The sequence below is a fragment of the Toxorhynchites rutilus genome, chromosome 2, assembly GCF_029784135.1.
Source record: "Toxorhynchites rutilus septentrionalis strain SRP chromosome 2, ASM2978413v1, whole genome shotgun sequence".
In the NCBI taxonomy this organism is placed as follows: Eukaryota; Metazoa; Arthropoda; class Insecta; order Diptera; family Culicidae; genus Toxorhynchites; species Toxorhynchites rutilus.
Genome location: NC_073745.1, coordinates 299227057 through 299243471, shown reverse-complemented (window position 1 = coordinate 299243471; position 16415 = coordinate 299227057). Strand labels below are relative to the sequence as shown.

Genomic DNA, 16415 nt, shown 5'->3' with positions numbered 1-16415 from the left:
GCCTGCCTATTGACCGCGGTTTAGCCCATTACAACACGTGCTTTATCATCTTGACTCAGGAAACACACCACACTCGGCCCCAGAATCGAAGCAATCTGCGCAAGCATATAGGGGCGCTGAATTTATTTAGGAATCAAAATTGAACTATGTTACGTAACGAGCACGCTTACAAAAGTAACAAAACCTCGACCCCCCTACATGCGTTACGTAATTTGTGCACGACGCCTAAGTTCATCTACAGACAAAAGAAAATAACATATACTGTAAAATCTAGGGAGAATCAAACTAGTCAAATACATTATTGATGGATTCATTAGCTTTCCAGTTACTAATTAAAATTCATTTTTTCCAGATTGTTGACAAAATTCCCGGATATTCCCTGATTTTCAAGGTTTTTCAAGATAGTCAATTGTGAGAATAGTACACAAATCGTCGAAGTTATATAATTTTTTTCGAAAATAGGAGACACGCCTTGAATGTATAATGGATTTTTAGATTTCCAGTATTTATTTTATTTTAAGCGTGTGGAGGCGACCTGGCGTAGTGGTAACATCCATACCTCACACGCAGAGATCACGAGTTCAATTCTCACTCCCGACATTCTTCCAAAAATGGAAGTCAAAGTGACGAACCAGCCGAAATGTGTTGAAAGTCACTATAATAAAGAAAGAAAGAAAAGGAATTATTTTAAGCGACATTCACTTAACACGTTGAGCCCCGCGTCGGTCCCTGAGGACTGACACTGAATTTTCCGTCTTTTTTGCGCCGATTTCACCGGACCGATAGTAGACTTTTCATTCGGAGAGTGTCGGTATTGGCAACGGCACCATCAAAGTTACAAAATGATATTTAGAAAAGTCCACTATCGATTAGCTGGGACCGACACGGGCCAGACGAAAAGTTCATTGTCGGTCCCCTATTTCTGTCGGGGCTCAACGTGTTAATAACGCTATGAAGGTCAACAAATGAAAAATTGGTTAACTATTCGCCGACAAAAGCATTCTTCCTTTTGAAATATTATATTTGAATCCAAGCACATGTGTAATGTATCTCATACGATCATAAATTACAAAGACGACGACCTAAAGAACATTCAGAAATTTAAACACTGAACCGTTGCTATACGCCTCTTATAATAGGATATCACAGGCCATTCGCATTAAGTTTTACGATACATAAAACTCGTCCACGATTATTCATTCTGTGCTGAAGATAGAATTGCATCTTCAAAAACGGTTTCTGAGGTCATCCTCTCGAATTGATTCGGTAACCACTTTGGTAAGTGCTTTTATCGTGTGACCTTTCGAGTTCAAACCTGAAACACAACACCCTCTGCTGCTGCTCGGTGAACCTAATTGAAAAATGCCATTTTCGGATAGAATCAACACGAAGAACCTTCTGTATATTTTCTCCATTCTCCATCATCACGCGACCGATTACACTCAATGCGATGGTTCGGCTTTTTATTTACATTCTTCAGGTGGTGAATGTGATGGATGCGCTCCTCCAAAGCTGACTCCACCTGCGTCGCGTTATTGAAATCACGGTTTCGTTGCATTCTCGCATCTGGGAACTGTGTGTGAAATAACCCATCTTCAAAACTGTAGATCGACACAAACGCCACCGATGACTGAAATTTTTTACATTTGAGTAACATTTATTAGAAACAAAATTCGATTCGATCGTACGTAAAATTGTTTGCTCAAGCTTAACAAGAATAATCTTTACAGACAAAGAAAAATGCTTTTCTCCTGAGTCCTTAAATTCGACACAATATCTTCAGGGCACCGGTTTCAAGGTGCCAGTGCGAGCTGGTCTACTCTTCAATCTGTCCCATCGGTTTCAAATCGGGTGACACTTCAAAGTTGCAACCAGTGCTAGTAATTACCTCTTCCACCGAGACACCTTCCGCGATCTCCAGCAGCGTCAGTCCCCGTTCTTTGTCTACGCTAAACACGGCTTTCTCGGTTATGATCATATCTACACAGTTCTTACCAGTCACAGGCAGGGTGCAATCGGAGAGTATTTTGTGCGAACCATCCTTTGCATTATGCTCCATGGTCACAACACATTTGGTGCCCGGTGCAGATACCAAATCCATCGCTCCGCCCATTCCTTTCACCAGCCGACCCTGAGAAACAACAATATTAGTAAAGACCAGATTTTTAGAAATACAATGAGACTCACGGGAATCATCCAGTTCGCTAGATCTCCGAATTGCGAGACCTGCATCGCTCCGAGCACGGTGATATCGATGTGTCCGCCACGGATCATGGCGAAGCTGTCATCCGACGAAAAATATGAAGCACCCGGCACAACAGTAACGCTTTCCTTTCCCGCATTGATCAGATCCGGATCGACCTCATGCTTCTCAGGGAACGGTCCCAACCCTAGAATACCGTTTTCAGACTGCAGCAGCACATTGATTCCCTTGATATAGTTGGAGGAAAGAACCGGAATTCCGATGCCCAGATTAATATGCATTCCGTCCTGGTATTCCATTGCTACACGTTTGACAATGCGTTCACGCTGCTTCGCAGCTGGTGTAGAGGCGACCACCGATGCCGACTTCTTCGAGTCTCGTATTTTTAACCTTTCAATTGGTTTTTCGTACTTGGCTCCCTTGATGATGCGTTGCACGAACACACTCGGTATGTGAATCTGATCCGGATCGAGGGACCCGGTCGGAACGATTTCCTCCACCTCTACAATCGTGGTTTTCGCTGCCTTACACATGGGTGGATTAAAGTTCCGGGCAGCCTTGTTGAAAATCAGATTACCGGACTCATCCGCAACCTTTGCCTTAATGAGCGCAAAATCGCCCGTGATGGCCTCCTCCATGATGTACGGTAACCCGTTGAACATCTGCATCGCTCGAGGCTGACTAGCAATTTCCACATTGCCACCCTTGCCATACTTGATCGGTGAGCCACCCTCGTGAACCAACGTACCGTACGCTGTGGGGGTGAAGAAGGCAGGTATACCGGCGCCACCAGCACGAATCCGTTCCGCCAGAGTGCCCTGTGGCGTTAGCTCGAGTTCCAACTCCCCGGAGAGGTACTGTCGCTCGAATTCGGCGTTCTCGCCGACATACGATGCGATCATGCGTTTGATCATGTGTTTTTTCAGGAATAGTCCCAGGCCAAATGCGTCAACGCCTGAAAGAGAAGAATAATTCATTATTAATTCAAAATAAATGCAAATACTTCAGTTATCATTGCTTCGACAACTCGCAAGCAGATCGGACAAACTTTAGAATCGATCCGATACAGGTGTTTTGACGTAGGATTGCGCATTTCATTTCTATACTGGGGTGTAAGTTCAAAGATTCGAAAACGAGAGCCGGAGTAACAAGATTTTGAGCGTTAATACCTCCTAAGCAACTGGACGAAATGGTATGATAAATACGGGATTCAAAAGATAAAATGTCAACGCGTTATATTATTGTTACTTATTGATCCATAAAATTGCTTCAATAGCTTTAAAATAGCTTCCAAAACAGGCTATTGGTATTACACAAATCTGTATATAAGCGAGTACCCGCTCGGAAATCCACTCAGTTGTAATTATACAGCGTTCGGAGCATGTTATCGCTGTTGTGGCGAAGCTAACTTCGTTCATCATGAAACCACCAAGAGCCTGTTTGTGCACACAAACGGAATTGGTGCGTCGGGATCGTTAAAGAAAGAGAGAGAGAGAGAGAGAGAGAGAGAGAGAGAGAAGAATGATACCACTAAGGTGACCAAGAAAGCACCAAAAAAGCTTCAGGCATTCAAGACAGTCGCCACACACACACACACACACAAAACACGCGCGCTGCTCTTTTCGTTTGGTGGTCATCGAGTCAGCTTTGAATGCCGGTGGGCGTCTGGCGCTGCTGCCGGGGAGAATAAAGCAGATACCGTTGCCGAAAAACTCAAAGTTACTACTGTGAAGAATGTGATCATCAAGAAGTAACCTCCTGGTACTTTCGGTACAGTTGTAGCAACGAAAAAAAAAACAACAAAACCATCGATAACCGTTGCACAGAAGCCGATGTCACCGATGCCACAGAAAGGAGCAGAGCGTTTTTGAGCATACCACGAGAGGTTTTGTTTTCAGCAAATCAAATCTAGTTCTTCTTAGAACTTCGAATTACTTTGAAGCGAAAGAGTTTATTTTGTTTCCTATTCATAATATAATACTGCGATCAAATACATTTGGTTTTGTAATAGGAGTACCGGTAAATTTCTTCGTTTTGACGTAGGACTACGTCTTTCATTTCTATACCGGGGTGTAAAATCAAAGTTTCGAAAACGAAAGCGTTACGCCGAAGACCGAGATTTTGAGTGTTAATAGCCTAAACCTAAACAACTGAACGAAATGGTATGATAAACACTTCATTCGAAAGATAAAATGTCTACGCGTTCTATACTTGTTACTTTCTGATCCAAAAACTTGTTTCAATAGTCTTAAATTTGCTTTCAAAATAGGCTATTGAAATCACCAATCGGTATATAAGGGAGCGCCGCTCGGAAATCCACTCAGTTCTAATTGAACAGCGATTGGAGCATGTTGTCGCTGTTGTGGTGAAGCTCTTCATTTATCATGAAAGCGCGGATGAACGGTGTCACCAAGAGCCTGTTTGTGCACCTTAGGCCAGAAGGGAATCCATCAGGAGGAGAGTGATGCTACAAACGGTTCCCCGGGAAGATCTCGAAGCAGCCGCTACACACACACACATACACGCACGGAATTCTTTCCGTTTGGATCGAGAAATATCCGGAAAATAATCTGCCAGTTCCTCTAGGAATTTAGAAATACATTCATGTGAAAGAGTTTATTTGAATGTTTTCTATCCATGTAACACTGTGACCAAATATGTTTCAATCAAGTGCTATTAACAGATGGTTATCGAGTTAGCATTAACCACTGGTGGGCTTCCTGTATCGAGGATAATGTGGAAATATCTAATCGTTACTGAAAATAATCTGCCAGTTCCTCTGGGAATTTAAAATTACATTCATATGAAAGAGTTTATTTTAATGTTTTCTATCCATGTAACACTGTGACCAAATACATTAGGTTTTGTGATTTTTCAATCAATCGCAATCAACAGGATAGCTTCTGAAGATTATTCTTCCCCATCAGTAGGATATTTCCGTATCCAATATTGGATGCATAAAACCTTGTGCCTCCAACGTAACGCTCTCGTTTTCGAAGTTCTCCAAATATTCATTCATTCAGAATGAATTCAGATTGAACTTCATACAAATGATCTCTAAATCAACGATAGTCCTACGTCACCCTTGCGGTTATACCATAGATATAACCCACTTCCTGTTTTTTTCCAAAAATTAATACTTTATTCTGCAAAAATGGTTACAAATTTAATATTTAAAGTATTGCCCATCGCTAGTCACAACTTTCTCTCATCTATCTGGCAATGGACGGAGCAATCTATCTGGACGGAGCAATGTCTGTAGAATACGGCGGGTCATTTCAGTGTTTCCTCGTATTTTCTAACCGGTTTCACGACATGCGACCGAGCATTGTCGTGCTGCAAAATAACTATATCGTGTCTTTGCTTGTATTGTGGTCGTTTTTCCTTCAGTGCACGGCTTAAAAACATCAATTGTCGTGGGTAGAGGTTCCCTGTAATGGTTTCATTCGGTTTTAGCAGTTCGTAGTACACCACACCCAGCTGGTCCCAACAAATAGACAGCATAACCTTCTGGCCGTGAATATTCCGCGCGGCCGTCGATGTTGATGCATGGCCGGGGTACCCATAGTTTTCCAACGAATATCTGGAAAATTGATTCACTAGAATAATAATCAAGTTACGCCATCTGTTGTAAACCCGATGAAACTTATCGGTACACCTCATATATAAATACAGATTTTTCTGTAGATAAGGTAACCCTGATGATCAGACGCAGGTTTGCCAGGCTTTTGAATTGCTATTACTTTGACCTGTCTCCATTCGGGAGAACAATGTGTTCTAGTAGGGAATGGATTAAGTTTAGCAAGCGTCTTTTTGCGATATCGGGAAGAATTTTAGAAGAATAAATTTAATCATATCACTTCCGGGTGGAGAGTTGTTCGAGCTTGAGCTTGGATAGACTGTACATTTCGTGGTTGCTCTCCGTGATTGACCTGAACCAGCGAAATTGCACAAAAAACACACCGAATAACGCTTGGGAGCGGCAAATTATTCTCATAGTGCAAGTTTCGGTGAATTGAGCCTAAAATAATCACTAGTAGTAATATGTCGCCTGTGCTCCCGTGGCCGAGTGGTTAGCGTCATAACTAACATGCCGGGTGTTCGGGTTCGATTCCCGTTCTGGTCGGGGGAATTTTTCGTCAAAGAAATTTCCTCCGACTTGCACTGTGATCACGCGTATTCTAGAGCTTGCCACTCAGAATGCATTCAAGGCGTGTTATTTGGCATAGAAATCTCAACTAAGTACTAATAAAAATGACGCAAGTAATACTACGTTGAGACGGCGAAGTTCCTCTAGGAACGTTAGTGCCATTGAAGAAGAAGAAGAATATGTCGCCTCTATAGCATGGTTCCCTAGCAATTACCAAGGAAGGGATAATGATAATGGTTAATGGGGGAAGGTAAGAATCAGGATTCACTGTGGCGAGTGATGTGATCAGGAGTTTATCCATTTCCTTCTTTGCATAATGACCATGGATAACAGCTATTACAACCATCTTCCTTAGGGGCGTTTGACCCCCTGATCTGGTTCTCAATAGTTTCAGGTTCTTGTTCAGTCATCACGTGAAAGACCCTCAATTACGCGTTTTTTGCTTTAACACGATGAAATTTTTTAAACGTATTAGGGCCATCGTTTCTTACCGTAGTAGAAGGTATTTTTGTTCGAAAGGGAATGCTTATATGCTTATATTAGTTGCCTTTATTATCATATGTTATACTGTCAGTTACACTGACTGACGTGGCAGTCAACGTGTTAACCAATTGTTTCAGTTGTATTTCAAGCTTTGAATATTCCTCGAAGTTTGTGGAGGTTCCTCGTCTATGAAAAACCTTGGTGAGCATCAGATTTTATTCAAATACAACTTTGTGCATTCATCGTCCCAACCAGAAAAGACTGTTTTGACGTAGAACTACGTCTTTCAGGAAGGGTACCAAATCAGAAAACAGATCACGTTTTTATGAAATAAAGTTAACCTAACACGGACTTCAAAATTAATGTGCCTGGGGGAATCGGCTTTGCAAATATATGCAAGTCGGGGGTATTTCTTGGTGTTGAGTACTTTTGTACTCGCTTGTCGTTGTGCAGACCGGAATATGTTTCCCTAAAACGTACTTTTAAACTGAGAAGCCTGGGAAAATCGTCATTTCAGATACTAGAGGTGAATGAACTTTCGCGATAGTCGCCCTAGCATCATCATAAAGATCGACCCACCATGGGAGTCCATGTCACCCAAAATTATAACCGGGGATTACAGCTAGAGTAAGTATTTGGAGGAACGTATACTGAAGCTATGCAAAGTTCTTTATTCTTTGCAGTTATTTGACACACGACAATTTCAACGTCTGATAGAGCTGGGAGAGGAATTTCATAGAAAGAGTGGCACTTTTTGAACCCTAAAGGAATAGGAATAGGAATCATCTCTATCCAGGCAAATAATGTTAAAACCGTGGATGTTGAGTTCAGTGTCAGAAGAGAGCCATGTTTCAGAAAGGGTGAATAGCCATAAATTTGAAGTAAAAATTTGAACGAATCTAGTTTAGGCACTAAACTACGGCAGTTCCATTTTAGAGATCATATTATCTGATAACTTGGATGAGTTATCCATCGGAAGATATGATTGATACAAGGAGGGGCCATGAAGCAGTCAATTGCTTAAGATACAACTTCAACAATGGAAGCATGGCAGAAAAACTATGGATGGGTTATACCTATGGTATAACCGCAAGGTTGACGTAGGACTGCCGTTGGCTCAGTAATCAATTGTATTTCTTCAATTAGCAATAATCCCACCTCGGATGTTCTTCATTGGGTACGACATCGCCGATGCGCAGAGCTATCTTTTGTGTGCATTGATTAAATTATTGATTGAACTAGTGGATGATTGAAACTATTTACGAATTCAATTGCAAAAAATCCCAATTTAAGTCAATTCATGCATTATGGTAGTAGTTATCACAGCAAATAGTTATCAACATTCTGCCTTTTGCGGTATGTGTAGAAGTTCAGTGAGCTGGCGACATGAAGAGATATCTTACAATGCAGTCTAGAATAACCGAGCCAAAGCGTTGAATTTGTACCCGCTTTTGTAGACCGTGTTAGCAAAACGAATTCCGGAGTGTAAAAATGTATGGGGGTATAAAAGTGTTGCCGACTTGAATGTATCTGCAATGCCGCTTTTCCCAACTTCTTGGTGTCGGAATCTGTATTGGGAGAACACATTCCAGTTTGCATAGATGCAAGCAAGCACAAAAATACCTGTAGTTTGCATCTATTTTACAATGCCGATTTCCCCAGGCTTCATGATTTTGAAGTCTGTGTTAGGGAAACATTCAGATTTGCAGAAAGGCAAGCGGGTACAACAGTACTCGCAGCTTGCATCTATTTTGCAATGTCAATTTCCTCAGGCTCCATGGTTTTGAAATCTCTGTTAGGGAAACATTCCGATTTGCAGAAACGCAAGCGAGTACAAAAAGTACCCGCAGCTCACATCTATTCTGCAATGCCGATTTCCCCAGGCTTCATGATTTTGAAGTCTGCGCTAGGGAAACATTCCGATTTCCAGAAACGCAAGCGAGTACAAAAGTACCCGCAGCTTGCATCTATTTTGCAATGTCGATTTCCCCAGGCTCCCTGGTTTTGAAGTCTGTGTTATGGAATCATCCATCCATTCCAGCGATCATACCTCAATCGTTGCGCAATCATAACTGAGTGGATTTCCGAGCGGCACTCGCTTATATACCGATTGGTGCGGTTTCAATAGCCTGTTTTGAAAGCAATTTTAGGGCTATTGAAACAAGTTTTTGGATCAAAAAGTAACAAGGATACAACGCGTAGACATTTTATCTTTCGAATGAAGTGCCTTTCATACCATTTCCGTCAGTTGTTTTGGAGCTATTAACGCTCAAAATCTCGTTCTCCAGCGTAACGATTTCGTTTTCGAAACTTTGAACTTACACCCAGTATAGAAATGAAAGACGTTGTCCTACGTCAAAAGTGGGTCTTGAATATTGAACGTGTTTAATATGAAGTTCACAATGTCCGAAAAAGCTATCAATCCTTGATTAGAAGCTAATTTTTTAACGTGAAAATCGAGGAGCTGCCTTTTAATTCCTCTCTTCTCTGGATAATGGCGTAAAATCCTCACTGCAAACATGAACAGGCTGAGGAGGAGTCTTCTGATTCGTTTAATTTACTACTACCCTAGGAATTAAACTATCTTCTAAGGTTCATATTAGCTTTCCTACAGTGCACCTTTGGTGAAGAGAGTTTTCTTTTCAGTGATTCATCCATTATCGAAGATTCTGGTGCAGCCTTGAGTTAGGAAAACCGAAAATTGGTTTTCATCATGAGCGCCTGATGCGGCTTTCAGCATTTCAGCGTAAGTTCGCTTGAAGCGTCCTGTGCAAGAACGCTTCACTTTATCGGACTGTTTGTACCTTGGGCACTCCTGTAGAGGGTGAGGCCACAGTGGATACATTTTTCCACTGTTTGTGTGCAAGAATCCTCACTGTGTTTTGCACCAAATTTGCCACAACGAAATTTTTTTATCGCATTGCACCAAGGTCCGGGAAGCGCATTTACGTGGAAAATTGCATCTAGATCTCGACAGTTAACTTGGACTGTCTTGGACAAAGTTGTTACATATGATAGCGCACTCATTTTTATGTTGTCAACAATATGGTGACCAAAGTCTTCGAAGAAATGAAAAATCTAACTTTCTTATCCTTAACGATAGAGGTAAACATAATTCGGCAATGTTCGGCTTCAATTATTTTAAGCAACTTTATAACAGACTAAGTGACCCGGCAAACTTCGTCCCGCCCAAAATTTGTTTTTTTTTGTTATCAATACCTTCAAACATTCACGTTTTCTTACTATGAGCAAGTTCATGGATCCAATCGCAGACCTGTACATTGATTGATCTTCTATTCGACCCCGTTGAATTTACCGTTTAGTATAAAATTCCTAGTATTTCTAACCAAACTCATCATTATAATATCAAATTATTTTCAGACACAATTCTCGTTCAAGATTTTACAACCACTTGCAAATAACATGTTTCTCCGTTACTTGGAATACATGTTTGATACAGAAAATATGATAGAATGAAGACAGCCCTCAATCGGACAATTCCTTCCTCGAGTTCTGCTCTTATCAACACATCCGGCGATCCTTTTTTTTTTTGGTATAGATAGAAGAAGATATAGGAGTGCGTTTCATCACATTAAAATCCATTTCCAGTTTCAAACAAAGATCAATTTCGCTAGCGCAAACATCGAATGGACTAACAGCACTTGTCACTATGTAATTGTAGAACATATGGGAATTTAATTTTCCGAATTTTCCCTTTTTCCTTCAGATTTTTCCGAAAATTTTCAATTGTCATGTTTGGTTGGAATATTTTTGGTGTAATATTTTTATGGGACCCCCTCTCCATTCCAGAGGAGGGAGGAGTGTCATACCATTATAAAAATATTATCATACCCAAAAACCTCACATCCCAAATTGCTTTCGAGTTATGCAGAAATTTGTGTTTCATTTGTATGACAGCCTCCCCTTAGAGAGGGGGGTGGAGAATCTAACCATCATAGAAATATTTATTGCTCCCTAAAATTTCAATATGCCTAATTTGGCTTTGGTGTTGGACGACGCGAGTGTTGTAGTGTATTTGTTGATTTATAAAGATCAAGTCACTAGTAAATTCAAGAAGTTCGAGGCCCTTTTATCGGCGAACTTTGGTTACAAAATATTGCGTTTTCGCTGTGACAACGGCGAAGAATATAGAGCTGGTGCGTTCCAAGGATTTTGTAACAGTAAAGGAATACCTTATACAGTCAACTAACCCTAACTCGATGTTCTGTATATCGATATTTTCCCTAACTCGATGGGTTTCATGGCACCTTCGATTTTACAAGCATTCTTCTCTCCATAACACGATACCTCCCTAACTCGATGCCTCTCTTACTCGATATGTTTTGATTCATTTTTCCATGGATTTTCACCTCCCTAACTCGATTAATTTTCGCGTACATGTTTTTGTGCGTTATTACCTCAGATTTCAATTGCCCTTGAAAGTGAAGACGGAGTGTTCGTGTCATCAAACAATTTCTTTTCAAGTATGGGAAACCACGAGAATCCTTTCAAGCGAACAATCAAAACGCTAACCATTGCGCAAGGTTTGAGCATCATCGAGCAGGTCGAAAAATATGGACGGAAGGGGTCTGAAGCTGCAAATAATTTCAGTATTGCACAAAGTGCGGTATCAACACTACTCAAACTAAAGTAAAAATGGAATCGGAATGGAAAATTGTATCTAGACCAAAAGCATATAAGGTTGGTCAATGAATTTTTGTCTTGTCAAGCTAGACAGAATAATTTACCCCTCTTCTATTCTTCGGGATATGGCTTGAGAATTTGTCCAGAAACTGGGAATTCCTAACTTTAAAGCATAACCAACATGGACGGGAGTGATATTCCGCTGGCATAATTAATGAGTCGTGAGCGATGTCGACGGTACAATACCGTTCGATTGCTCAATGTCTTTTAATAATTAGTGCAAAAAGGACCAAAACGTGATTTGCTGTGATCTGATGCCAGATACCGATATACTGGAAAGTGTTGAAAAACCTGAGAAAAACGCTGAAGATAGTAGTTCTATTGAGATGTTAATTCGAACGTTAAATCAAACCTGAAGAATATGTCCGGAATATTGAAATCAACTGAAAATGTTCCTGTGAAACTATTCGAACATTTCTTTGTGATTGAACAGTTCCTGCGTGATCGTTACAATTCAGTTTGATTAACATACTTAATCAATATTTTCTTTGTTAACCTAGTGCCTCATGCAAGTCGGACTCGATTATATACAAACTCGATTATATATGATTCGATTATGTAAAATTTAGGACTCGATTGTATACAGTTTGAAAAAAAAAAGTTTTTTTTTATAATTCAAATATGAATAATTTCAAGAAAAAAAATTAACCTTTCAGCATTAAGGTGAAATTTAAGTGGCTTTTATAAGTACAGTGGGTTAAAAATCGCGATTTTTGAAGATTTCGATTAAATCTTCATCAGAAATTGTTTATATCGATATTGCAGCGAAATTAAGAGAGATAGAAGTTGGGCGTCAAAGAACAAATTGTAGAGAGGTTAGAGAGCTTTAATTTAATTGATAGAAACAATCAAGTTTAGTATGAATTTTTAGGATAAAATTTATAATTACAAATAAAAAAAAACTTTTAAATTTTCCACTTCAAAAATGTTTAATCCACTAATTTAGATGTTCCTCTACTATATCCTGTACTAAATTTTCTCATCTTTCAAATGAAAGCAACAAAATCGGATTACGTAGCATACTTTTCAATGTAGAGTCAGTTTGAGCCAACAGAATCCGAAACAAAGAAAAAGTTCTATAAGTCTGTCATCGTTGAAATTCTAACATATGCGTAGAAGGATTTTTTTCGTGAAATATAACCGTCTATCACCTCCTGAAAGATTCTGGAAAAAATATTTTTTTATATATGAGAAAGGTGTTTTTTCACTTTAAGGGAATGAATCAAAAATTCAAATTCATACCATAATTGGGACACTTACCCTAATATATGACAATTTGAGACATAAAAAAAAATTAGGAAAAAATGTTCTGTATCTCGATACCTCCCTAACTCGATGGTCCCTTTGGATATCGAGTTAGGAAGAGTTGACTGTACCTTATAATAGATCCGTATTTCATTCACCCGTTAAATATCTCAATCCTACTCAATGTTTTTGAAAATTTTCACTCAAAAACCCATGATTTCAATTAGGGATTGAATTCTCCCCGCAAAAAACCAAATTGGTAGTGTTTAATCGAAAGCGGTTCCCAAAAAAAAATGCAACTTAAGCTTTGGACGACGATGATTAGACAAAATGCTTTTAAACATTTGCAGCGATAACGTCGATTGATTCAACAATATGCGTTTAATGTGCATGCCAAAATCGAAACTGAGTGCCTGAAGTACATCAATTCAAGCAAATTCGCGATTCGAGAACATCGTACACATGAGAGATGCAATAATTTCAGAAAATGTAAAATACAATGATCGTTTGACATTTTTTCCGTTCACATATTTTTGTAGTCCTAGGCATATCATGGTAAACGGACGGCCATCATGTTAACTTGTAACGAAGAACATAATCATTCATGCATAGTAATGCATGAAGTGATCCTACATGGCAATTGTTCAAACTCTAGTTACAAAGCAAATATGTTGAATGCAATTGAATTCGAAAATTGTTTCGTTCAATCAATAATTTAATCAATTCAAACAAATGATTACTAAGCCAGTGGTAGTCCCACGTCAACTTGTGGTTATATCATAGATATAATCCATTCATTTTTCCCATAAGAAAAATTGAAATATACCCTTTTATTGAAAGGTAAGACGTAGTCCTATCTCAAAAATAGTTATAAATATTTCAGTTATGCTACTCACCAGCATTGTTGGAGACAACGGTCAAATCTTTGACCCCCTTGGTTACGCAAGCCGCAATCAAATTTTCCGGGATACCACAGAGACCGAAACCTCCGACAAGCAATTTTGCACCATCAGGAATATCGGCGATCGCCTCGTCAGCGGATTCATACACTTTCGAGCGTTGCTTGGTTGAGTAGTAGTTTGAGAGTATCTGTTGAGAGCAAGCGATTAGAGACAGCTGTAATTCTTGTTTAAACCGCTAGCCTGTGCGGAGGCTCGACAGAATCATTATTGACGTCATATGTTATTGTTGTTGAGACATGCACCGGCCCTACGTTAAGCCCTCGCCTGTGTTTACGATACAGATGCCTTGTTTTCATGGTCTACAGAACGCAAATAAATATTTTTCTCTCGATGTGAAAAACAAAACTATAAGTAGAAAACAATTAATGATTTGCAATTCAAATTACACATTTACATTGAAACCAAGATAAATCGTTGCGACATGACCTTGTGACCCAAGTAGGAAAAGAAAGTGCGTTTTTATGCAAATAGCATATATAATCTGAACGTAAAAGTGAATTCTACTTGAATAACGCATTACAACTTGACCTTTTCCGCTTATTTTATAATTTTAAAGTACTTATTCAATTTGAAAACATGTTTGTTAACGCAGAACCTTCAACCAAAAACACACCAACACTTACCCTCGTCACCTCGAAGGTCCTCTGGTTAATTCGGAAAGCCGTGAACACCCGGCCGGCACAAAGTGAGAGAGACATCCTAACTACCAATCAAGTTGTACTTCAGCAATTTAACCAATAAAATGGAAACCTAAAACAATCGAGCCCGTTTAGCGCAAGTATTTGACACTGAATGGAATGGTGACGATTGCGTTTGCGTGATTCGCGAATCGCGAAGTTTACTTACACTATCGTCGCTAAACACGCAAATATCCGCTGTGTTGGAAGTGGCTTAAGATTAGAATCCCTGTGCCGCGAAGTGCATCGAAAACACGCAACACTCGCGCACACACCATCACCAGCTTGGAGCACCGATAAACAAACTCGTTCTTGTGTTTGACGTCTTGCTAATTCCCACGGCAGCGCTGCCAGCAATTCGAGTTATATTCTACAGAATATAAAGGGTTCAACATTTCTGTCTGGTAAGGGTGCTCATACACTGTTTGACCGAAGCCAAATATTTGACTCTTTTTGACAGATAAAATTTGGTCAACGTGTACTGATCAAATATATTCTACACAAAACACGACAAGCAAATATTCAATTATTGGATGCCTAAAATATTTTTTCAGTATGTTCTTCGAACCTGTCGGTACATGGTTAGGTTACCTTGGATATTTCAGTTGATTTTTTTTCCATGTTTGGTGTTTGATATTGTTTACTACTGTTTAAAATTGAAGAGTGGCAAACAAAATAGTGTTTGTACAAATATCAAATCAAACCTTATTTGTCAAAAAATATAAAATATTTGACCTCCGGGCAAACAGTGTACAGCCACCTTAAGGGAAGGGTGGTAAAGACCGACATCTTAAGTAAAAATTTATTTTTTTGTGAATTTCACAAAAAATGTGGTATTTTCGTATTAGCGTCACCGGAGCCGAAGTACAATAGATAGCAATTTTATTGCACTGAAATATAAATGGTATATTTCAAATCAAAACTTAACCGGGCAAACCTATGCCGTCCGACGCCCGCTAACGCTCGGTCGGACCTAACTCAAGGATCGTCTCCTATGTTTTAAACTAACCGGGCAATCGATGGAACACAGGTTTGTTTGCGAAAGGCCGCCGCTTCCGACGGCGGGTCGGCGGCCAACTCGGATTGCGTCTCCGCGGCGGCTTAGGACCGCCTCTGTTCCTTATCCTCGATTGACGGAAACCATGTCCTCCTTACGTTTACCTCAGAATAAATTTGATTAAGAAAAACCAATTCATAATGAAAATTGCGCTTCGGTGGCGTTTATACTTGAATACCCCAAATCCCAAATACAGTAGAAACCCGATTATCCGCGGAATAGTCTGGCTAGGTTACCGCGGATCACTAAAACGCGGATAATGCAATTAATGACTAAAAAGAGATGCAAACACAATATTTCAGCATGATAACTATGTTTTATCAATAAACGAATCATCAAACTATCCATCTATAAGGTTGTATACACCAGAAGTCAAATAATGTGAAAGTCATGACCAAAACAAAAATGCAGTAAAATTCTACACCTCACTGATAATTTCCGGGAAAGTCCATAGCATTACTATGGAACTCGCTTTCGCGGATGAACCGCATCGCGGATCATGCTCTCGCGGATAATCGAGGTTCCACTGTACGCATTTTCGTAGCACTAAAAATGACAAAACACTGCATACAACAAGGCAACAACAATACAAATAATATTTGAATGCCAGTGCGAACAATAAAAATGCTATCTATTGGGCCTCATTCACTTCACGGTGAAAACGAAATGAACTGTATGCAATTTGTATGCATGTTATTCCATTTTCACCGTGAAGTGACGTTCGTAATCAGGCCCATTGTATTTCAGCTCCGATGACGCTAATACGAAAGTATTAAAAATGTATAGCTATCTCACCACAAATTGATAGTTTTTTTGACGTAGGACTACGTCTAACCGTTCAATATAGGGGCCCATTTCAGTAATTCGATGTGAAAAAGTGTTCAGTTTTTGAACGTTAATACTTCTTCAATAAATGAATGGATTTTGATTCTAA

The 16415-nt window shown here is 39.7% G+C and overlaps 1 protein-coding gene across 2 annotated transcripts; it reads right to left on the bottom strand.

Moving 5' to 3' along the window:
* Positions 1-1631: 1631 nt before the first annotated feature.
* LOC129770180 (succinyl-CoA:3-ketoacid coenzyme A transferase 1, mitochondrial) lies at positions 1632-14747 on the bottom strand. 2 transcript variants are annotated; one of them, XM_055772846.1, is made up of 5 exons: positions 14594-14747; positions 14371-14497; positions 13682-13874; positions 2188-3158; positions 1632-2131 (listed from the first exon to the last, which is right to left on the bottom strand). In XM_055772846.1, exons 2-5 carry the CDS (start codon positions 14443-14445, stop codon positions 1817-1819), a joined length of 1554 nt encoding a protein of 517 aa, XP_055628821.1. In that variant the 5' UTR covers positions 14446-14497; positions 14594-14747; the 3' UTR covers positions 1632-1816. The 2 variants fall into 2 exon arrangements, with proteins under 2 accessions (XP_055628821.1, XP_055628822.1); XM_055772847.1 differs by lacking the exon at positions 14594-14747 and having other exon boundaries at positions 14371-14571.
* Positions 14748-16415: the final 1668 nt, after the last annotated feature.